This window comes from Cebidichthys violaceus, unplaced genomic scaffold (genome assembly GCF_023349555.1).
Source record: "Cebidichthys violaceus isolate CVI_PGR_0920_01 unplaced genomic scaffold, fCebVio1.0.p SCAF_5, whole genome shotgun sequence".
Classification (NCBI taxonomy): domain Eukaryota; kingdom Metazoa; phylum Chordata; class Actinopteri; order Perciformes; family Stichaeidae; genus Cebidichthys; species Cebidichthys violaceus.
The window spans coordinates 5,040,076-5,065,955 of record NW_027176705.1 but is presented as its reverse complement, the minus strand read 5'-3'; the positions used below and the strand labels follow the sequence as shown (position 1 = coordinate 5,065,955).

Genomic DNA, 25,880 nt, shown 5'->3' with positions numbered 1-25,880 from the left:
AATAGCATTGCTCTGCGGGCAGCAATCCTTGATGAATAAAGGTTGAGATTTCTAGCTGAGAAATTCACTTTCCCTCAGGTGGGTGTCGTATTTTTTAACGTTCATCTGATACAGAACTTTGTGAGCGTAAAATGCCTTAAATGGGTGCCTCACTCGGGTAACCACTGACTATCCAGCAACAGAGCAAACACCAGGTTTTGCTACAAGAAGGGCAACATTAACAAGAGAGACTAATTGTCTTATTTAAGAACACAAAATGCTTCACCTTGGAGCTGTAAAACACATGCATAAACACATCAAGTGTGAGTGCAAGCTAACCCACAAATACCCACACACAAAGGCTTCTCAAGAGATTCTATTCTTGAGTACATGAAATGCAGTAAACAGACACAAAATAACTTTTACACACACACACTCACATCTGGATGGGCTCTAACTGAGTGCAGGTGAACTCAACTTTCCTCCTTGAGGTTTCCTTTGGAATTTCATTACCTGTACTTGGTGCTTATCGATCTTGTTATATACACTATAGGCCAAGTAACTGCTAAATAATTCAGTCTGGTTAAATAGGGCTGTTCCATTATTCAGAAGCGTGGCACAATGTAATTAATATTGTAGAGATATGTGACAGGCCTGGTGGCATTTCACTCAGTGGCAGCACATCGCTCGCTTTCTACTTTCACTTTCTCCATACTCCCCATGTCTTTGTCATCGTCTTTTCTCTCTTTTTTTTGAACAGTTTCTTCCTCTTCACTTCCTCTTGTTTTTTTTTGCTCCTTTTCTTTTCTTTCTTGACTTACTCATATCATTTTATTTTTCTCTTCCAGCCTTTCTTTTCCTCCCTGTCTTTTTTTTTTTTTCTCTTCACGGCTTCTAATGGTTGTGTTGAAAAGTTTTTTGCGAGACTCAAACAGCATCTGGGGATTTTCTCAACGAGTTGTGTGTGTGCATGTGTGTGTGTGCGTGCACAGTATGGAGTCCCTTGTCTTTTTATTCTGACATATATTTCTCAGCTTCTTCCATAATGACACATATTGTGCTGATGTTTTTAAGATGTGACAGAATACTCCGTTTGACAGAATATCCAGAATATCTAAACCCCGGCATCGCTTGCTGTACATACAGTATATGAGAAAAGCAGAAGAAAAGCTTGTTGCTGCTGTATCTCATAGTCATTACTGTGTCGTTGAGCAAGATGTTGCTGAATGCTAGCATGCTTCTGAGCAACGTGTATAGTAACCGCCATTATAAAAATCCCCCATCCTACTTCCTAAATCTGTCCATCATTACTGCTTCCTTATTAGTGCAGATGCTAATAGAACAAAACGTTCATTCAGTTTATTCAAAAGATGTTTGAACCATTGACTTCTGTCTCATATCTGTCTGCAAACTAATTGTGGAGTGGTTTATTCTCCAACGAAGGAGGTTAAATAAAAGTGAATGGTGCATCACAGCTGAATTATCTATGATAGCTCCCTCCATTTGGACTTACTAGCTCTCTTTTCCTTAAAAGGTCAGCTCTATCAAGATGGCTTGCTATTGGTCAAATTGCAGGTCATCTCAATGCAAAAAAGTAGTGTGGATTTACGCGTAAAATAACAAAAGGCTGGTGTGATAGCCTTTCGTGAGCTGGCAGGTTGGCAAAGAGGGGGTACAGGTGTGTATATTGACATACTGTCACTCACAGCATTGAGTTTTATGAGGAAGCCTCCTTGGCCTTGTCCTCCCTTTCTTCATGCAGCCAATTAGGAGCCATCTCTTCTTGCTCTCATCAATGCTCCTCCTCCACTCTTGTCAAAGATATTTGACACAACAGGGGAGAGGAGACTTCAAAAGACTCTGTTGTCTTGTTTTTTCCCCTTCATTTTTCTCTTTCTGAAGCCCAGAGTGAAACTACAGAGGTGCTGGGATGACAACACAGAGAGCTCAAAGGCCTGACGCTTCATGTGTGTGCAAAAAAAGTGAAATGAAAGGATGGTTAAGTTAATGGTAATGTTTGTGTGTTTGTATGTTTATTTCTGTATTTAAACAACACACACAAACACAACTAACACTCTAAATGTTGAAGCCACTCAAGCTGACTTTCTCTAAAAAAGCTGATTTACACAATTGTTTCTCATGTTTGTTACACCACGGACTGAAACTCTGTTAAACATTTTGATTAAATACTATAATTTTATGTTGGTTGTACAAAATTACTCTCCCATGACCAATTTCACTCTATTTTTGAAATTCATTACTACCCTCTTTAAGGATCCAGACTGGCACTCAGCCTGTGATTTTCCCTTCAGAGTTCCTCACTTCATCTTTGAAGAGTCATTAAGAACATTATGTCATTATTCCCGTTGTTAATCTGTCATGATAGCGTGTTTTAAGCTAATGAAAGTTTTAATTACACAATAAGCGATCAGTTTGACTTGAGGTACGTAGTAGTGGGTGTTGTAACAGCAGGGTTTAGCCACAGGACGGGATGTCAGGTGGCGGTTAGTGCAGGAAAGCAGGTCCATTCTGTAGATGCTGTGTGACTCCAGACACTCTCTATCTGTATTTTTTTTCTCTCTTTGTCTTGTTTTGTTCTGCGTCTTTCTTTTTACCATTTGCGCAGTTGTCCTTTCAATGCATTTCTCTGCCTCTCTCGTTCTCACTTTCTCTCTTCGTCAGTCTGTATGTCTTGTCTGACAATCCGCTCTCCTCAGGGGTTTTGAGTCCGACTGTTCTCAGCTGCAAGTTAATATTTAATCTGCTGTTAAATAACACATTGTTGATGAGTCACTGTCCCTCATTCAGACACATTTAGTGTATCTGTTTTGTGTGGCTTGAATACAAAATTTGGGAAATATTGTGTCACATCCTGTAAAGAAAATGCCTCGGAAAAACATGTCAGCAGCCTTTTCAAGCCACCGGGACCCTCCAGGCACAGTTTCCCCACCCGTAGTTTATAAAACTACACTGCAGCAATATTTGGTGCTTTGCTTCTTTTACTTTGTTCGTAATGGACAGGGCATGCTTACGAAAAAGAAAGGTAGAAATACAGTCTATTTTTACCTTGTGTTTCAACTGGCTGCATATTGTGACTACGAGCCCCGTTTGGAGATGATGCCTCTCTCTTGCAATGAATTTCGGGGCTTACCGTTCATTCTTGTTTGCTAAGTCAGTATCTGATACCTCAGTTGGAAGATAATCCATTGGGATCTGTATCCGCCCTCAGTGTTTTTTCTGCCTATGTGAGATTGCAGTTTGGCTGATATCTATTACATCAAATATGTCATGAGGACAGAGGCCTTATCACATATAAAGAGATCTAACATGCCAACAAGAGACAGCCAGACTGACATGAATACCTTTCAAGAGTGTGAGACTTTCAGCACGGATCTTTATTCTGTTCAGGTTCTTTCCTCTGTTGCACAATCTTTACTCTCACTGAAGACATTTCAAGGTATCTCTGGCTAGATTTCTTTTTTCAGATTAAAACATTTGAAAACTCTGAACATTCTGAATCGTGGGATTGTTTTTATTACACTGCTTTTAGTTCAGTAGTTCCTCTGGACTTGTTCAGCCCATACAATGTGTTTAAAAACCCACTTCATTTGCTGATGAAGTTATCAGTATAAAGATTTTTTTTTAAATATTCACTTCTTAATGTAGTAAAAGCCAAACTTCACTTCATTTTGAGTTGAGGAGATACTCTCCGTCTCTGGATTCCACTACAGCCTCCTTTTGTCATGAGAGGAGAAAGAAAGGGCTCATGTGTCTAGAAAAGACAGAAAATGAACCAAACTTCAAACTAGACAAATTACAAGTCATGTAGAACTACGTGTCTTTAAACACCATGTACATAATGAAAAGCTTTTTAGGTGAAAACAGAATTAATATTATTTTTCTCCCAGTAAAATGTTTGTGGCCAGATATAGCGTTGCTAGGTTACAGGTGGGTATTCAAAGGTAAAGCAGAGTGATAATTACAGGAGGGATCTGCACTCATTAGGATGCCTGTCAACCAGTCACAATGTGAGGTCAAAACTCACTTTGTCTCCTTAATAGACTCCTCATGCCTTATGCTGCTGTGACAACACCATTTCCCCAAACAGGATTGATGCCCTGGAGTTTCCCTGTGACAGTCCAAATACAGTTTATTTGAACTAGAAACCATCCGCAGGTGTGAATGTAAGTGTACATGTTTGTATCCCTGTGATCGATGGATGACCCGAGTAGTGTGTACCCTGCCTCTTTCCCAATGCATGCTGGGATTGGCTCCAGCCCCCAGTCTAGACAGGAGAAGCTGTTCAGAAAACAGAAGAATGGATTAAACATTGCTTATGTAGTTGCACAGATTTTTTTTCTCAACAAACATAACATTTCATGTTAAAGTTTCCTCCAATTAACCTTCAGACCCTGCTTTTTTTTTTTTAATTGACCCATCTTTGGCTTTCAAGCCAAACAGCCACATGAAGGTTATCCTTGGCCAGCTGTCCCTGTCAGGTTTTAGCGTGCAGCTTACAGCTTGCTACTCCAATTTCATCTAAGGGCTCATCCAGGGCAGCCCAATAGCTGATAATCCATCATAGCTGATGGTACTGGGTGTTACACACACACACACACACACACACACACACACACACACACACACACACACACACACACACACTATAAAAACATTTTGAGTTTCACTTTCCCATTTTTTTTCACTGATAACTGAATTACTTAGCTTTTTGAAGTGCATTAAAACATAGTATGAAATGTGTAGCCGACAGTCAGGCATAGTGTATGTGTAATGTGTGCACCTGTATGTGAATGTGCTCGGTAAAAATTCAAACCCATCTTCTCCTCCTACTCATCACGCAGAATACAAATTCCAAAGCACAGAAAATTAAATTAAAACTCTCTCCTTCACTTCACTTAAGAAGTCTCTCACTTGCAGTTATCCATTAAATCTCTCCTCCTTCCCTCTCCAGCTCTCTGTTTCTCTGCCTTCACAAACTCTGAACATCATGCAAAAGAAGTCATAGGAGATATGATATTTTAATAAGATGTGTTTGTTGTGTACTATAAACCACTTGACCATGGGGTGATTTCTTTAGAAAACATTGGAGCTTAAGGCAGAGTTTTATGTTTTATGGTCTCAATCGCTAGTTTGAAGTCTTCTTCAATACAGCATGATGTTCATTTAGTAAATGATGGTCCCATTTAGAGTAAAATAGGCGATAGAGCAGTTTGTACTTTAGGGTGTGGCTACCTTGTGATTGACAGGTCGCTACCATAGAGTTGTCCAGTCTGGGAGTTGTCCATGTTTTCGTCTTACAACTTTTACACTTTTACAGTGTGTTTTCAGTTCATGAAAGGAAATTATAACCTTTTTGTCCTTTTTGGTCGCCTAAAAATGTCTAATTCATTGATTGGTTGTACCTAACTCCAGCGTGCATTATTATCTCTCCTTTTTTTCTTTCCTTCTCCTCGTCTACACACACCTTCAGTAATTGTAATTATCATGGCTTGGTGTTGCCAGATGCAAAATCTTGTCTTAAATAAAATAAATAGTAAGGTTTAACTCATCAATTTATCTTATAAGTAGCATAAACACCAGATGCTCATGAATTCTAAAAATAAGTCATACTTCAAATTGTGGATACTGTAAGTTTACTTTTGAAAATATTGATCAGGCAAATTTTGTAAGGTCAGTCACTGAATTAGCTGATGTTTTTTGCGGTTTCGCTGCTGAGTGAGTGATCTCTGTAAATACAACGGTATCTTTGAACACTGATCTCCCTCTTCAGTGCATTGTTACATTGTTTGTACATTTTCTTATGGTTTGGAGCTACTCACATTTTTGTTTAATGAAACATTCTTACCAGTGTCTTCAGAAAGAAAAAAACACACTATGTAAATACATTTTGTGGAACCAAATCCCCGAAGTGGCACTTCCTGTCATTTGAAATTATTGTCTTACTTCTGAGATCATGGCAGTCGACCACTGTAGATGCATACGTATTAGCAGGAAATAAGACTTTTTACTTGATTATTTTGGTGTTCACAGCTGTTAACCTGCCCAGCCACCAATACATTTTGCATCAGTTAAATTAATTCTTTGAAATGACTCCATCGGCCTCTTTGTACCCATCCATTCACAGATGTTTCTATCCATCTTGATGAACATGACAACATGATGTGTGTTCTCTCCACACTGTTGTTGAGACCCTTTACTGTGAGCCAGAACTTTGGATTTCATCCTGATAGCATCTGAAAAATGCCTTTGTGAAAGGAAGTGTGACACGTTAATACATTATTAATCAATCAGTCAAATCATGGATCCAGTAGTTCTGTCAGTATCTGAAGTCTGGCAGTTTTGACGTTGAAGTTGCGAAGTAATTTCTGCCTTTCATGCTTTTTCTCTGTATCTCTCACTCTCTGTGGTGTCACCATTTAGTCTCAGCTCTTAATACTGTATCCTGTTCACCTTTTCTTAGTCTCCCTCTCTGCATGATTTTCACATTGCGCTCGTTACTGTCGGAAATTCTCACTTTTGCCTTTCTTCCTCTGCCTGTGAATACGTCTCTACCTCTGTCTGCCTCAGCATTTCTGTCTCTGTGACTCTTTGTCTGTGTGTCTCCTTTTCTCTGTTACATTCAATTTTCCAATTTCCGTCACTTTATTGGCATGACCGTTAAAACAGATAGAATACATAATATCTTGCCTTTCCACATCTTGTCTCCACTCTACTTGTGAGGATTCCTCACACTCCTCTCCTCCTAACACACGCAGACATGCACACACACACACATACATACACACACACACACACACACACACACACACACACACACACACACACACACACGCACACACACACACACACACACACACACACACACACACACACACACACACACACACACACATACATACACACACACACACACACACACACACACACACACACACACACACACACACACACCTGCCTCCGTACCTTACCTGCAGCACTTACTCTGACCTTTTTATTCAAGCGTTTCTTCTCGCTCTGCTCTTTATCGACATCCTTTCTTAGTACCTACTTCCTCTACCACTTCACCTGGACTGACCGTTATGCATTGTCGGCTGCTCAGCTGCAGTTTCCTTGGAGATGCTCGCACACACACACACACACACACACACACACACACACACACACACACACACACACACACACACACACACACACACAGAGACAGGATTCTTTATTATGCACTTCCACTGTGTGTAGAGTTGAGTGTGTCTCTTGTTATCTGGTGCTGTAGATGTGTTTGCGTGTGAATGGGCATGTGAGGCATGAGTGTGTGTGCGTGCCATCAAAGTGAGTTGGAGCATTATGCTTGTATAGAATAAGGTCAGATTGACAGTCAGACAGACGGATGATGTGGGGGCACATGACCTCCACATCACACTGCCTTGTCTTCTCCTCCTAAAACAGGGCTTTTCTCCTCTTCTCTCATTCCTCTCTGTCACTTAATTCTTTTATTCTCTATCTTGTGACTTTCTGTCATCTCTCCTCTCCTCTATATCACAGTATAATTACAGAAACCTGAGAGTAGAGAGACTTTTCCCTGTCTCTCCGAATCACACCTATCTTGCTAAGCTACATTGACTAGAATGCCCATATGTTACACCTAAGGTGGTTTGTGTGGCATATGTTGTGCAAACACAGAAAGAAACAACACTGCTGCAAAAAGCCTCGCCAGCTGTTACTGTCCTTTGCCTGTTTCTCTCTCTGTCTTTCCATTGCTCTCATTGTATTTTCCTCTCTTAACAGATGCTTGTGTTGCTTTGAGAGACCCAGAGGTTGGTGGGAATGATGATGTGGGTAGTGTGAAACGCAAATCTCAAACATAACTTACACTTCTAAGGAGTGACTGAATCGGCTGTGCATCCATCTCATCTTTTGTTCCTTTCCTTTCCTCTCTCAAATTAATTTCTTCCTTAATGACATTAAATACAATGAAGAGTGTTCATTGGAGTGTAACAGGACAGTAGGCATAGAGAGGCTAGATAACCTGTGACAGTAAAGAGATGAGCTTAAACATTAGATAGCAGGGGTTCACAGCTTGCCCACCAGGGTGCCCCATTAAGCTCAGTCGAACACGATTAAAAGATTTGAGTGAGGATAACTTATAAAAATCCCCAGGAGGGGGCTTGTTTATGAAGGCAAGACATTTATGTGTGTCCGTAAGAGAAGTCTAACATGTTTCTAGACATTTAGGTTTACTGTTGGTTCAACATAAAACAAAAAAAATATGATTTTATTTGATAAAGATTTTCTCCAGCTAAGATCATAAAGCTATCAGAATGAAAGTCCCTCATCATTGTGTATTTTATTTTATTTTTTTATGTCAAAACACCCAAAATTTGTTCTTAATTAGTTCAAGTAATCTGCAAGAAGTCATGTTTTGTTTACCCACCCCTGGCAAAAAGCTACTGCTGATTTTGGCAGCATTAAGCTCCACTCAGAGCAATGCATGTGTGTGTGTGTGTGTGTGTGTGTGTGTGTGTGTGTGTGTGTGTGTGTGAGAGAGAGAGTGAGTGAGTATGTGCGTGTGTGAGAGTGAGTGTGCATTTTGTCTGTGTTCGACTTTGTCTGAGCACAACTTTAATCAAGATATCAATATGTGCTGTTGTAACTCCAACTGCACACTGATGTATTGTTCAGTTTCAAATTGGAGTTAATTGAGGATCTTGTTCCCTTTACTTTAGGCTGAATTACATCAACTACTCTGATATCCAGTAATATTTTACCCATCAAAATGCTTTTAATCAGTGCGCGAAATACAATACGTGAGTCTCTGGAAAAATCTTCTTAAAATATATTTATCTCTTGCAATTATCACAAAAATATATTTAAAAGTGTACTATTTCCAGCAGTATTCATTATTCAAAATGCAAAGTTTTCTATCACAAATATGAATACATATTATAACACATAAATATTGCTGGTGTTTCCTGTTTTATCGCCATTGAAAACCTGACTCTTTCTGGTAAGGCCGTCTTCCATGAGTGCGATGTTGCAAATGTTCTGCAATGCAAATATTGCGTGGTATAGAAAACCGTTATCCCTTACAACCTGAAAAGCAATGGATTTTTGTTCTGTTTCTTTTTCTCTGAGCCAAGGCCTCCCTGGTCCATTCTTCTTTAAGGAAAGGTGGCGACCTCCGGGTCTAAAAAGTGAAACCATTGCCGAAGTGCCTTAAACTTGGACTCTTTCTAAAAGCCAGCAAGGGGTAACTCCTCTGGGTTGCAAAAATATGTTTAATCATATAGAAGTCTATGAGAAAATTACCCAACTCTCACTTGATTTATTGCCTCAAAAAACATTGTAAACATGAGTTTATGGTCTAAGTCTTCTTCTATACAGCATGATGTTTATTTAGTAAATTATGGTCCCATTTAGAGTAAAATAGGCAATAAAGCAGGGTGTGCTTCAGGGCGTGGCTACCTTGTGATCGTCTTGCAACTTTAACCCTGTCACTACATGAATTCTCATTTTTTATGACTTAAACATTGACTTGTGTCAGTTATCTATAGTAACCTTCAGTCTACACTAGTGCTAAAATAGTACATTGATTTATTAATAAGCCATCAACAATTTGCCCACAAATTTTACAGTCATTCATGCTAAATGTTAACATTAACATGCTAACAGGCTCACAATACCAATGCTAACATGCTGCTGTTAAGCAACATCTTTGTTTAGCATGTTTGCATGCTAACATGTGCTAATTAGTAAATAGCTCAGGTTAATGAGAATGACATTTGTTTTACAGGAATTTGATTTGTACAAATTCAAATTTTGACTTCATGGTGGAGCTAGAGGAAAAGTCAGAGGATTTTTTGTGAGGCAAAAATGCTGAGACATTTTGTGTGGAGAAATGTTGAATATCAACACAATGTTATGCTCATAAAACCTAATAAAGCCGTTAGCTGTCTATGTTTTCTTCTCTTATTTTCATCTGACTTCTCTCCTCTCCTGTTCCTTGGCCTGTCAATTTCAGCACACTGTATATTGGATACGACAGGCTTTGTGAATGGAGCGCTCACAAAGACGATGCCAGTCACACATTTCGTATTATTTTCTCCTCTTTTCAGTCCTTTCCTCCCTTCTCCCTCTCGCTCCTTTCTCCCCTCCATCCGTCTCTTCAAAGATCTTAGCTGTTTCATCTCTTTGTCGGAACTCACCCTCTCTCTCCTCTCTTTATCCTTTCTTCCTGGGGAAGCTCAAGTGCGGCAAGCACACTCCTATGGAGGAGTGCAAGTCATGTTTGCCCGTGCTCTACAAACCCCTGATCACTTCATATCACTCCAGTCCTCACAACAGATGCAACCCCTACTCTCCCATTCGTAACTTGCTGTCTTTTCTCTCTGTCTTCTTTTCCACCTCTTTCAGTCTACATTTCACAAAGCTACATTTTATTCAGATATCAAACTAACCTGTTTATGTGGCCGTGACCTCTTATGGCACAATTGTTCCCTAATAAGAAGTGTTCGGTATAATAAGTAGGGAATTTGCAGGTTTTTGCCTTTCTATTTGCTGTTTTTGCTAGATTTTATCACATTAATTAAGTTGTTTTGGGACCTTTTTGGGCCTCAAGAGCAAAGACCAAAATACCATAGGAGGGCAATAAAAAATAACATTTTTGGATCTTACAATAGGATCAGGGTAAGGCCAAGCAAGGTAATTCTCAGGATTGCTGAAAAAAGTATGAGAAAATAGACAAAAGCTCCTATTGATAAAAGAAGCTCAGTTATAGAAAAAGCATATATCGTTAGAATGTTTCTCTTTCCTGCATTTCCTCTTGGATTGCGTTCTCTGTGCATGCCAATAATCTATAATGAACAATATTTCAAAGAGAAGTGTCACTCAGATATGGAGCCTGCAGTGCTGCCAGGAAACTGCTGCTCTTCTTTCCTCTCTCTGGCTCTCTCTCTTTTCCATTACAGTTTTCTTTTGTTTCTCTACCTCCCTGCCCTTCCAATCTACCCTCTGCTCTCCAGTGATCCCCCTTTATTAGCTATTGCTGTCAACTGATACTTTAGTTGATCGCACAATCTCTTTCTTCACTTACAGTGATTGTGGTGGAAAATACACAGTCACTCACTGACCAACGCAGGTACACACACGACCGCTCGGTATCACAGCATGTATCACACACAAACACTGTCAAACACAACCTGACATGTCGATTTCATGATCCTAGAAAAGCCCTCCATTGGTGTGGATAAAATAACTAGCTTTTAGCATTGGCTGTATGCAGTCAGTACTGTTAGTACACTGTCTAATACGTGATCAGGTCCACATAGGAAAGCATGTCCAATTTAAACACGACACACACACACACACACACACACACACGCACACACACGCACACACACACACACACACACACACACACACACACACACACACACACACACACACACACACACACACACACACACACACATATACATATACTCACTTCAACAACAGCACAAGTATGAGACATGCTCACTTATTAATGTAGATGAATCCATGCAATAACCACTGACGTATATATGGAGATTTATTATTTGATACACTAAATAATATTCTATTGGAAGAAGACTCTTAATCTGCTGTTTTCCCACAACTATCTGTTTTATCACCGTTTCTGTTTTCTTTCTGCATTAAGTTCCCTTCAGGAAAGTGATGATTGGTGCTTGTGTGTTTGTGTGTGTGTGTAATTGATTCACATGCTACTGTTGGCTTATTGTCTCTTCCTCCACAGTGGTCATTTAATCAATATCTCTCAGCGTGGTGTGTGATCAGGTGATATCTGTGTTTTTCACTGTCCTGACCAGACTGCTTCCTTCTAGTATCACTTTTTGACAGGCTAAAAAACAAAACGTGTTTTCCATGCTACAAGCTTCTCAATTCACCTTTTTCATCAGAAATAGTTATTGACATTTTTGGAAGTATGCACATTCTCTTTCTTGTTGGGCTAGGCAATAAGGCTCAAGTAGAGCATGGATGCCCACTTTCAGCACTAATAGAAGAGAAAAGTCTGCTCAGAAATTCATCTGCTTGGTTTGTGTATTCTTGACATCATCATTATCATCATCATTCTTGGCCCCCCTTATATGTGTGTGTGTGTGTGTGTGTGTGTGTGTGTGTGTGTGTGTGTGTGTGTGTCTGTGTGTGTGTGTGTATTCTTACACACATAATAATGTATAAACAAATATATTGTTTAAACTTGGTATTTCTGCAGTTACAAGTAAATATCAGGCTATACTAATATTATTAGTATTATACTATTGTAGAATTACATTCCAGTAGTGGCTGCGTAGGATCGTCTCCGACAAGTGTGATCCAAGCTTTTCCAATTAGCGGGATTTAAGGAAGGTATTATTGTTAACACAATTTATAACTGGGTGCCAGACATACAATTAAGTCTTTCATTAGTATCTCAGGAGTGCAGTTTAGGGTGAACTTCTTGTTGTAACCCATAATACAAAATGAATTAAGATTGTAAAGATAATTGGTAGGAATAATCTCATGAAGAAGAAAATAACCAGATTGTTTCCATCTCAAAACAGCTCCCATACACACTTTAGCTGGTTCACATTTCAAAAGAATACCAATTTAATCAGCACAAAGAATTATAATATAAATATATAATTATAATATATATTACTCATTCCGACATTGCGCACAATTTTATGGTTTATGGGGAGGGGGTAAATGGCCAACAGAGGCAGTTCTGTGTTCCTGAAGTGGAGAGATCAAAAAGGTGTTAATTGTCTTAGTTAAGGGGTAATTAGGAGAAAAGAAGAGTATTTCTTGGTTTTGAAGCCAAGAGAGTGTCACCGATTCTGTAAGAGGATCCAATAATATAATTGTCCAGTTATCAAGCATTTCCAGTCAAATAGAGAGAAACAATCAAATCCAGCTTTTTGTGTTTGCCAGCAGCTTGCTTATAAGCTTGTTTGGCTTGATGTTTAGATTTGGCTCAAACACTCGCTTCGAAGTCCCGCCACTCTTCCCTGCAATGTGTCTGTCCTCATCTCTCTTCAGGTGTCAGCAATTATCATCCTCTCCACTGTGCCACACCCACTATCTCACTGTGCTGTTAAGAAACAGATGGCTCTTTTTTGACTGGCTGCTACAAATGTTGTAAAGTCCAAAAGTCAAAACTTATTTTAAAAAACAAGACAGTCAGATAAAAGATAAAAAATGTTTTTATCTAACAAAATATTCTGCTTCAATCCGTATTAGTTGCCGTTTAACCTTTCAAAAACTTGCAGAATCATCCATTTAAATAACAATGTGCCAGGTTCAGGCACACCTGGCTTTTAGAGGTAATGGAAGATGACACTGTGATTGTTTTAATTCATGTTACGCCCAAAACATTATGATTAAATAAGAGACTAAATACAACCCTGTTGCCCCTTATGCCTTACTAAACGCCCAGATTACATGCCATTTGATTAGTAAAAGGGGAGTTGGACACACTAAATAGGGCTTATTGTTTTAATCCAAATGGTAGCTAGTTTACACAGAGTTTTAGTCATTAATGATTTAATAGATAATTAAACTTCTTGAAACTCAACTGCAGTAAGTCAGACATCTTATTCATCGGCCCCACTCAGGATTACACACTCGCTATTGATGGCTCCCTAGTCCCTCCTTCCACCCAAATCCGCAACCCTGGAGTCATTCTTAACCCCACCCTCTCATTCCTGCCCCATGTCAAGCACATCATCAAATCAGCCTTCCTCCACCTCAGTAACATTGCCTACCTCCAACCCTCACTGTCACTTACTGCTGCAGAAACACTCATTAACATATTTGTAACGTCCAGGCTTGACTACTGCAATTGTATCCTCTATAGAGCCTCAAACAAAGCCCTTAATAAACTCCAGTATGTATGGAGCTATACCCGCTCAAGTTATCACATCACCCCCTGACCTTCACTGGCTCCCTGTTCAAAACAGGATAAATATTCAAGATTCAATTCACCACCTGCAAGCCACTCAACAAGTTGCTTTTGCCCTACCTGTCCGACCTCCTCAATCAGCATGCCCCATCCCAACGCCTCAGATCTGCTGACCTCCTGCAATTCTCTAGAACCAAGTGCAGAACCTTGGGTGTTTTCAGTAGTCGCCCCTTCTCTCCCCCAACGTTGCATAGTTAAAAAAGGCCCTAAAATCTCAACCACTACTCCCCCAACTTTGAAAAGCTCTACATAAATCTGCTGTGATATTATTATAGCTTAAGTCATGGCGCTTTGTAATTAGTCTCATAACAAAATGTTAGTGTTTGAATATCTATCTCCATTTACTGTTAAGTGACTGGACTTGTTAATGTTAATGGATATCAGCAATATCAGTTTTTCCTCCGGTTTATGTTTTAACCTTTGAATCTGCCTGAAGGAGAAAGGGTAAAATGGAAATTATATTCAGATGTAGATGTTTCCAAAACCATGCAGAATCAAATTAGACGCAGGCCCGGGGAAAAAAAATGGCTGCTTGCCTATTTCATCCAGGTCTGAGTTTGGAAACCTGCCACTGAATTCAGCACCAATAAAATTCATGTTCGTATGAAAGACACAACACTGCCTTAATAAGGGAGGTTGTACCTATTTAGTGGCAAAGGGAAATACTTTTGTGACTTAGTAAAAATACTCATTGAAGCATGTGCAGAAAAAATAAACTTAATAAAAAATATATATTTACACATTCATATACACACAACACACTTTGTGTGTATATGAATGTGTAAGCAGGGAAACGTCAATTTACAGTTGATCGAAAGCACCAAAGAGGTTACTGAAGGTTAGTCTTTTCATTTATGCCAGCCATTTAACGGTTAGGTCAAAAGTTAAATCAATGTCCCGGACGCGTTTTGATATCTGGAGCGCCAATCAAACCAAAATGAAAAGGACGGGGTCATGACATCAACCGTTTGATCTCTCTCTGTCCTGTCTGCAGAGAAGAATCCTGATAAAAATGATGAGGCAATGTCAGTCACTCTGGCTTTTGGTCATAAGGCTGTTTTTGTGTGTTTGTGTGTGTGTGTGTGTGTGTGTGTGTGTGTGTGTGATTAGTCTTTCTTTGGGCCAGATGAACACTTCCCTCTACTGCAGTTAATCAATAAAGTCTGTGACTTTTCCCTTGGGTACCCACCCTCCAATATTCTTATCTCCTTCCGCTTTCCTTTTCCTTTCCTTTCTTTTGTAGCCTACTTGTGATGGCAGGGGAAGGGCCAAAGCATCTAAATGGTCTCTTGTAAATGAAGTGAATTGAGACGGAGCTCATCGGCATGCATGAGCAGCTCCCATAAAGTAACTACGCATATCAATCATGCTCTGCGTGTCTTCGTGTTCGACAGGATTCATGACCTTCTTTGGGATTCCTCCGGCGAGATACAGTATAACGCACATAGCAACACACACAGACATTGACACATGCATGTATGTACGTTCGCATATCAACAGCACACGCACACCCACTCTTATTCACTCTTTCAAGCACAACCACACACACGCTGCTCAGCACTCAGTCAAGCAGTCACTGCGGTTTGACACCAGCTCTCTTGTCTCATCATTAGTTTTAGTGAGAGATGTCCTGTCCCCTCAACAAAAACAAACATGGCAGGCGGTGACGAATCAATTAATCAGACGAGGCATTTGCCGATAGTTATGTTTCACTTACAACTAATGTGCATTGAATGTCTCAGAAAGTTTCCAATAATGCATGGACAACACTTTCAATCAGCATTTCCTGGAACAGTTTTGATCGATGAATCATCAAAGTCGGATAGATTGCTGTCAAAACAGCAGCTTTCTATGACTGATGATCGTCTTCCACGCTAACTGAATTGATGCACCTCTGGACACTGTGCCAGTGTTTCTTCCTCTGCTTCAGGCTTCGGCCTGATTTAGACAGTTGATTCCTTTGCTATTTTGTTTTTGCTGTTGATAAAAATAATTAAAACCCAAATGTCACAGCTTTTGCAGCATCATCATATTTTTTCAGAATGATGGTGAATCCTAAGATATTAATTTTCTTCATGGCATGAATGTATTTGGATGTTCTGTATTTTAAACCCTCATAGACCCTCCACAGAAGCCTACCAGCAATAAAATAACATTCAGACATTCAAAACGATCATTAGCAAGCTAGCAGGCTGACTAGCTAGTTAGATTGCTTTAATGCCACACTGGTTACAGAAAATGAGCCGAAGAGCAGGCTAACAACAATCGCCATTTACTTTTTTACTACTCAAATTACCATAGAAAACAGTTTGTCCATTCTGCTCCTATTCTATTTCTGTGCCTAGCAGTACATGGTTACCAATTAAGCAACATGAACATGTTTAGCAGCCTCCTTCCATCCCACCTCTGTGGCCTAGCTGTCAGTCTCTTACCATCTACTTCTATTTTCAAATTTTCTTTCTTTAACCTTTAGTACCCCTCTCCCATTTATCACTTTTTTCAATTTCTTTATCAAATCCTTGGTTACATTACTTCGTCTCTCTGGCCCTACTTCTCGTTCTCAGTCTCTTTCTTTCTGACTCTCTCTTTGCCTCTACTGTTTGTCTCTGCTTCAGCTTTGCTTTTTTTTGCCTCTGCTTTTTTTTTATTCTCTCCTTTCTCTTACTTTCTTCCCTCTTTCTGTCCTTGTCTGCTGTTTTTCTCTCTCTTCCCTTTTTTCCCCCTCCTCCTGTCTCTCTCTCTCTTCTTCCCGCCTCTCTCTGCACATCTTCTCTATCTTGCCTTTCCTTCCTCCTCCTCTCTCTTTTGCCTTTCTTGTCTCGTCCTCTCTCTCGGCCTCCCTTTCCCTACTCGATCAGACAGTTGAAGCAGCCAAGCTGCCGAAGGCGAGAGCAGACAGAGGAGCCGCTCTGTTCGACCTCCCTCCCTCTCCGGAGAGGCAAACTAATGCCGACACGCCAATAAGCTGTAAGGAGACAATTATTCACCATTTATATCAGCTCTCCGTCTTTCTGAGTTAGTGCCGCACACCTCTGGAACTCCACATAGTGTTTTTAGTCCTTTTATCCTTTCATTGGTTATGTTTTGATTTATAGAGATTTGCTCCAGCCAAACTTTGGCCTTGAGGTTGCTTGTTACTGGAAGATCATTGGTCAACAATAATGATAACTTAGATAATCTGGGAGAAGGCAACATAAATAAAAAGACTGATTTCCCTTCTCACATCAACTGCTATCAACATGCCCTTCAGCGAGACACTTAACTCTCAACTGCTCCACTGGATCTGCTCAGTGTCCAGCAGATGAAGATTGTAATTATACTAGGCCGTCCATGTTTGTGAATACAAACACAAACTGTATGAATCTGAAGCCGAGTGCTTGCTGAAAAGAAACTCAGACATCCAGTTTTGGTTAAATGAGTACATTATTTCTTTAAATGGCTAAAGTAAATAATTTGAAATCTCCAATCTTCTATATCCTGGAGAGTAGCATATAAAATCTAACTCATATTCACAACTTCTGAATGTGTTCGGGGGGTTTTCATCAAGTGCACTTGAACTTTTTCCACTTGGTTTATTCTTCTCCTTTAAGTCAGACACCATGTGCTGCAGAGACAGAGAGACACTGAGGTTAAGACAGAGGATAGAGAAGGGCAACAGAGCAAGAAGCAGAGAGCTTAACAAACAACCTTTTTAAAAGTAGAGAGCTGCTGCAACTGTAGTGAGGCGTACATGTGTAGCTACATGTGTGCAGGAGCATGCATGTTTTGCGATTATGAGCATATTTGCATGTATGCGTATATAATGCTATACTTTGGTAAAGAAATGGTATGCTAAAGAGGTCTTTGAAATAATAATGAAAAGTCTGAAAGAGTAATGGATGGACTGCTCCGTTGATGAACCCCACAAACACAGCAGTGCGGAACATTAAGTATTATATTAAAACAGGCATTCACACATATTTCTACAGTACACCCATACACACACTGACACATACTCACTCAAGTACACACAAACAGAGGAATGCAAACATGCATTCGGCATTTTGGGAATCATACCAAAAACGCTCTTGCTTTCTGTCTTCCCCAAAACATCCACTTTCAGAAAATAAGAACAAAAGAGATGATACCTGAGGATTTATATTGAGCGGACTGTTTTCAGTCGTCACTTACAGTAAGTTGCAGATATACAGTGGTATTTTCTTAAGATCTTCAAAATGCCTATTTTTTAAGGCTAATTTTTTATATATTATACTCTGACTTTAGCAGACATTTTTTATTACAAGTATGACGTAAGTAGTGTTTTGTAAGTACGTTGTTTTATGCAGCCAAAAGACAATAGCAGAGATTTGCTACCACGACTGAATCTGACCTACAATTTTTTCTCTTGTCTCATTGTTTCTTACAAATGCAAAAAAAATCCCTTTGTAGTAAAGTGGCAATGTCACTAAAATGTACAGATATAAGTGGACAGGCACACTCGCTATGTCCCAATACCTTAAGCTATTAACTGCTCGTTCCATATCAGAGAATATGCAGCGACAGATTCAGAGAGCTTCTTTTATTTTGAACTTGATTTCTGTCTCGTGATCGCGCTGTGCCTTGTAATGTCTGATCGAGTCGATGTTTAAGGTGAACGGGCCGCCCCCTCGCTTCCTGTCTCTTCAATGATAACAGTTGTAGAGCACAGTGAAAATTTGTTCCCCCTGTGAATCGATGCTAATCACATCATTGTGCTTCCCCCGTCCTCCTCCCCTCTCTCTGGGGTTTCACACTCCTCTCTGGCCTTTTCCTTTTCACCCGCTGTTTCTCTTGTTCTGTCTCTGTCTCTCCCCCCTCGCTCCTGTCTCCCTTCATCATATGGGAGGTGAAGCCATCTGAGGCTTCTCGCACGCAAGCCAACCCTCCTCATGGGTCAGCGTTGTGCACACTCTGATATTGTAGTTGTCGCCGCTGAAGAGATCTTCCATCATACATCTGTCATTCATTTTTTTAAAGACGTGTTGTTTCTTCACTGTTTTAAGGAAGACCCGAGTATGGAGCTCTAGGCAATATGTTGATATAATTTCAATGTGATGATTTGAGAAGATCTCACCTGGATTTTGGTTATGACAAAACGTAGTCCAATGAGTAAAATGAACAATACAATTTACTAACCAATGTTTGGTTCTCAAGTGTGAATTTTCTGAACACAGAAAAGTTTCTGAACTTAGGCTTCCCAAAGTGACTGTTGCTACGGCCCAAGTTTACTATGCAGCCAGGTCTGAATACAACCTGAAATGACGCCGAATAAAATGGCAACTTAGCATTATGCTGCTGCTACATTTTTTTTTATACCTCAAACTCGCATTGCAAAATTGACAATTCATGTTGCCCTTTCCTTCTCTGGCCCCACAATCTGACATGCTTCAAAACTGATATTGCACAGTCTGACACAACCATCCAGATATCAACCAAAACTTCATTAAACCCATCTTGTTCTGAGTGATGTGCACTTCACTTGTAAGAACGTTGTTATCACACACTCCATACTGGATAAGACAAAAGCAGTGTCCCAGAGTGAAGAATCAGCCTTTTAGACTTCTAATGGAGACCAAAGTTTAAATTTTCCAATAAATGCCCTCATCTCTCATCAAACACTGACACACGTAACACTCCAGCATTTTTTTTCAAAAGGCTTTTTTCATTCAAATGCAGAGTAATGTGATATTATTATTTATCTGTGTCATCGACACTAGCACTACTATTACACATGCACCCACAAGACAATGACCTTTTTTTTTTCCTGCAGAGATGTTACTAAATATGTAATGTGGTTTCTCTCCCTCTGTCTTTTTGTGTGTGTGTATATGTGTGTATGTCCCCATGGCTACATGCCTGTGTCTGCATGTGTGTGTGTGTGTGTGTCCATGCGTTCACTCACAGCTCCAGCCAACGCCCAGATCGTGCACTCAGGCGAAGCGTGTAACGTCAAGGATGATAACATCAGTGAGAGAATCTACACTATCAAAGAAGGAGACACACTAGTGCTTCAGTGCATTGTTAAAGGACACCCACGACCACAGGTAAGCTCCAAAACAACCTGCAGAGAAAGGTGTGTGTGCCAGAATATTTGTTAATGGACTCATGCATGTTGATGCTGATCCTGTTATCCAGGGTGACGTTCACTGAGTGAGCAAGTAGGTGTTGAGACTCTTGCTTAAGGATACTTGGACCAAATTGGATTAGATGAATATGACAACTGATGTCTTAATGGATGAATGAAGCTTTTCTAGCTTTTTCAAATTACACATTTTAAAAGTATTGAAATGGTTTATTCAAACTGATATACAGCTATCTGAGAAACGTGTTTTTGGTACAGTAAATAAAAAAACAGTGTGGTTTCACAACTAATTTACATAAAATGCTACGTAGAGTAAAATAAAATAATCAACATCATCGTCAAGATAGAAACTTATCTCCATATTTATATTAATGCAGGTGATCATTATGCTACATCTGTGCATCAGAAAATAGCACTATAAACATAAGAAATGACTCGTGGATATATCTTATCATTTATGCTAGTAAGGGTAGGGGATGTTTTTTAACAATTGTTCTCCAGACAATCAGAGTTGAGGATTCTGCGTGGCAATGGTGTAATCAATGAGCCATGCTAGCACTCAGGCCGCTTCCATCTTCAAGAAATTCCAAATTTGCAGGCCTCTTATACTTCAATCTTGCTGGATTGTTAATGTATGTCTCAGATACTAGCTAATGTCTCTGTCCTCATATTTCCCTGACACAAATATAGCAATGCCTGAGGTCTTATCAAGCTGCTGTTGTTATAATGCATGAACACCTCTTTAAATCTGACAAAACTTCCCTTTGTTTACATGGTGAGGCTGTTTTCAGGCTTGCATGTTGGGGCAAAACATGCTGGTGACTGAAAAGAGTGCAGGCTATGTGGACACATTCTATGACTAGCATCCATTAAAAAACATCCCCTACCCTTGCTAGCATAAATAATAAGATATATCCACGAGTCATTTGTTATGTTCATAGTGTCACTGTGCTTGTGTTTGTGCTGAGTCACATAATCTCCTGTATTTGCCTTACAGTGGTACCAACTAAAACCATGCGCTGCTTCAGTGTTTGCAATTGGACATTGATATCTGTTGGCACTTACCTGAGTAATCTCTGTTGTTAGTGATACATTCAGTATAAGCGCAGCAGTAGCTCAGGATTTAGGGAATATGCTTGTGACTTACAGTTACAGTTACAATTCTCTTTTCTTTTAGCAAAGCTTATTATACAGTTGCACCAGTGGATCATATATATATATATATATATATATATATATATATATATATATATATATATATATATATATATATATATATATTTGAAGCAAGATAAATACACAATACATTATTTGATAAATCCTAGTATAATTTTTTTTAATTTGTTATTATACAACAGCTCAGACTGGGTTTCACATGCTGCGTTTGGAGTGCAGCCCATTAGTTGGTTAAAAAAAGAGCATAACCCTTATTCTTCCATAAAGAAATATTTTTTGAGAGCGTTTAAGCGCACACACACACACACACACACAGACACACAAACACACACACACAGAGAGCAGTAGATTCAGCCAATAGTTGACTCTTGTGGTTTCCTGGGTTGAACTCCAGCAAAACATGTTGGACCAGGGTCTTAGTGTGTGCGCGTGCATATGTGTGAGCTTACAGAGCTAGATGTAAAATGAACTGAGGTGACTGCGGAGGGGTTGTGTGTTTTGTGTGTATGTGTGTGGGAGTGTGTGAGGTGAGAAAAGCAGTGTTCCTCACGGGTGAATGTCCACTGGCATCACATCAGCATGAATAAAACAGTGCCTGTGTCTAGGCCTTGTTTTCTTCTGTTTGTGTTTATGTGTCTATCGACTCTGTGTACGTATGTGTGTGTGTGTTTGTGTGTGTATGTAAGAGGCTGCTTGCTTCTGTGACACTACAGATGCAAACAAATCATGTGTACGTAGCTGCAATATCTAATCAAATACCTGTTGACCTAACCAGCATATACTAACTGTGGCTGTCATTCCTCTCTCATTTGATCCATCCATCTTTCCCTGGCTCTCTCTCTCTCACACACACACACACACACACACACACACACACACACACACACACACACACACACACACACACCATTGTTACGGGCCCCCAAATAAATACAGACCAACTTTAAATAAAACTTTTACTTTCACCGGTGCCGGAATAATAATCATTATAAAAACGTTCTCTGAAAAACACATACTACACAAGTTCATTCCCCTGGAGCAGTTCAAAGATGTAGGAAATTGCGTCAGTGATTGCTTGTTCTCTGGGTCGGAGGTGGTAGTGTATTTTGAATAATGATCACATTGGTCGCATTGTCAGAATGTAAAATGCACAGTATACTGTATAGTGGTTGCACAAGCAAGACTTACACTGCCTCCAGCAAAGAGACATTGTTTGAGTGAGTGTGTCTGCCTGGGTTGGCGTGTGTGTGTGTGTGTGTGTGTGTGTGTGTGTGTGTGTGTGTGTGTGTGTGTGTGTGTGTGTGTGTGTGTGTGTGTGTGTGTGTGTGAGAAAATACGTTTGTAGACACACTAACAAACAAAGGCAGACAGAGACAAAGAAACAAACGACAGACTAAGGCAAAGAGCTGCAGCAGTGAAAACATTTCAGTATCTTAATGCCGTCGGACAGGAACACTGAGGTTGAGACAACATATCTGACCTCTGTATGATGAAGCGAAATGTAAGTGATGGACAGTGTGTGGAATCAAGTCAAGAGTTTGTGATCCTACACGCATGTCACTGAGACTTTACTTTGTGCAAGACTTTTCTTAAAATTTCTACCTGGATGTATTTTGCACAAAGAAATTCCTTCTTAACTCTTTTCAGGATATAATTGACAAGCTAATCCAAACTCAAGGTCCATTTACTAGTTGTTTACTGAGCTTTCAACCACATCTCAAGGTCTTCGTCCGCCAATGAAACTGGCTCAGGTGACATCTGACAAAATGTGACACCATGTAGTCAGATGACAGAGTCAATTTTGTTTGCTGATGAAGACAATGCAATGCGGTAGATAGCTAAAAAACAACAACTAGTAAGTGGTGTTAAGATTACTTTGTCACAGTTTTTTTATATATATATTATTCTTAACCGTGTCACTGAAATACTTCCTCAACCAATGGTGACCTTGACTACACTAAGCAACAATATAGGGTAAAAGCAAATTATTGAACAACATAGTTAGTACCTACATATCACCATGGGGATGGAAAAAATAGCTAAAAAAATGTTATTTCTGATAATTCCTCTTCACTGATTTTACAATTTGTATGAATTCAAAACTGTTAAATAGCCCAAGGTTTTATGTTGTACAACCACAATGCAATGCAAATATGAAACTTAGTAAGGTTCAAACCGCCTGGAATTTAAACCTGCCAATGAAACGCAAACAATAACTGACTTGTGTCAACACATATGTAAACATTAAATTACTTTCTGTTCTTGAATGCATCACATATTGGCGGTGTTTACAAGGACAGGGCTGTCAAGTAGAAGGTTGCATATATATATATATATATATATATATATATATATATATATATATATATATATATATATATATACACCTGTCCACATATGCAGGAAGAGAGAGAGCAAGACAGAGATCAGATAATGACAACATGATGAAACCGTGTAAGGGCATTGAATGATGGCGGCACTGGAGGAATAAAGAAAGATACGGTATTAAGAGATAAGAGAAAAAATGGTGATGCTTTGTGATAAAGAGGGTTGAACGATTTAATGTCAAGATAATCATGCCTGCCTGCATGTGTGTATTTGTCTCCATTTTCACAGTATGCATTATTTCTATAATGCATGTAGTGCAAGCAAGTACAGCACATGTATGTTTTGACGTTGTGTAGGAAAAGAAACATAGAGATGTGATTGTTATTTTTTAATTTACATCTTAGAAGCTGTTGCATTCTCAAAATGAGAGTTTGATAGCCCAGCCTTTTTCACATGTTATCCCCTTTCTGTCACCCGTTTCTGTTGTCACCCTCCAAAAGGTGGTACAATCTAAAAGACACAAATTGTCCAAATCTGCCAGAAATGAGTAAACAAATATCACCCACAATAACCAGAGAAGTCAGACAAGCATTCCTAATCTTAGCTTGGATTCAATAGAATAGAAGTGAACAGTGGGTGTGCTGACCTGTGTCCCAGTGTGTTCTGCTGGAGTAGCACACTGCAGCATTCTGCAGTTGGTCCCATTGGGCTTACAGAGTTTCCACTGCGCTCCATTGGCTGTATTGATAACCTGATCCCTGTCACCCCAGCTCTCCTTCATCCATCCTTACATCTTTCCAGACCCTTCTTTACACACATGGACTGTTGTGTCATTGCACAAAGTTGTGGTTTCTTATGTACTCTGTACTATATTTTCTGTCATTGTAAGTATGAAACTTTGAAGCATTTTACTGCTATTTGCTACCCATATAGAATGGAGACAAAGTACAGAAAGCAGGATGTTCAGAGGGCCATGGATGAAAATAATCCGTGACATTGACCTAGAGGAGTTTACATCAATTCATGCCTCAAAGGCATATATTCATAACTCAAAATTAAGTAGTTGGTTTCTGTTCGTTTTGGCAGAATTAAATGGTGCTTCCTGGTGCTGACCAAATGCTTTATATGCATTAATAGCTTCTTCAAGAATTCGATTTTTCATCTATGCAAGTGTATTTAATCTCCATTGTTGCAAAGGATCTTGATATTTTTCAAGTTTTAGCCAATTAGCAGCAACCTTTGACAAATACGTTGTGTACATAAAAGCTGTCAATCCAAAACACTATGCTGCCAAACCAAACCAATGTTGTGGTCGGTAGGGCGGTACCCAAATTCGATTTTTATTATATTCAAATTGGATTGTTGATTGGATGGATTTGTCAGAATAATGAGACAGGCACTACACATTTATTTTTTCTTCAAATCAAACTCTTATAGCCTCATTAAATATATATATATAATCATGTTTGCTGCCTTTTCATGTATGAGAACCACTATTTTTCTCATGAAATGTCATATGCATCCATGACTTCTGCGATGTGACTCTCTCCTGTCTCGTTTGTTTCTAAAACAAATCCAGAACTCGAGTCAAACATCCATTTGCTGTGAAACTTACTGCTGCACATTGCTTAATTTACTCCATAACCACCTGTCTCGTTCTGCCATATTTTGCCATCACTGCAGGCATAACAGTGTCTCTTTTAGGGACAGTGTACCTTGGCTCTTAAGTATGCGTCAGCCTCTTAAATCCTGCATCCTCAATAATAATCACACTGCTCATATCTAGTGTAATGGAATATGCGATGCTGTCGGTAATTCGCGGGGGCCTCAAATCTAGAGATTTCTGGGTTGAAGTAGATGCGTCATGGTCATCTTGGCTACTGTACGTGGGATGGTCCGAGCAGAGAAATACATAACATATGTTATAGCATTGTAAATAGACTTATTTCCTGCATTATATAGTTTATCTGCCCTGATAGTTGCAGAATGGCCGTCTAGCTCATATAATACTAACCCATTTCAAGTGGTTTGCCATGTTCGATGTTATGTGATAAGCTAATTCTTGCTGGCAGAGTTTGCATTTAACTTTGTGAGTTCATTCTACTTGTACCAGTATTTTAGAGGGATAACTAAATAAACTGTAGCCAAACATTTTTAAAAAATGCTCTTGTGTTATACTTTCAGTAATGATGTAAGAGTAGTTTTCATCTTATCTTGGAACAAGACTCCCTTATTTTTTCAGATACTCGTAGATTCTCCTCAGGAAAAAGTAAAAGAAATACAACAGCCAAACAGTTACCA

General features: G+C 39.4%; 1 protein-coding gene across 2 annotated transcripts in view; it reads left to right on the top strand.

The window, feature by feature from the left end:
• The window catches only part of LOC137887319 (MAM domain-containing glycosylphosphatidylinositol anchor protein 1), a 167,810-nt gene that overhangs the window by 26,450 nt on the left and 115,480 nt on the right, over positions 1-25,880 (top strand). For both annotated transcript variants that reach the window (XM_068730194.1, XM_068730193.1), the window contains exon 3: positions 19,898-20,037. In XM_068730194.1, coding sequence (XP_068586295.1) covers positions 19,898-20,037 — 140 coding nt within the window. The remainder of the gene's footprint in view (positions 1-19,897; positions 20,038-25,880) is intronic.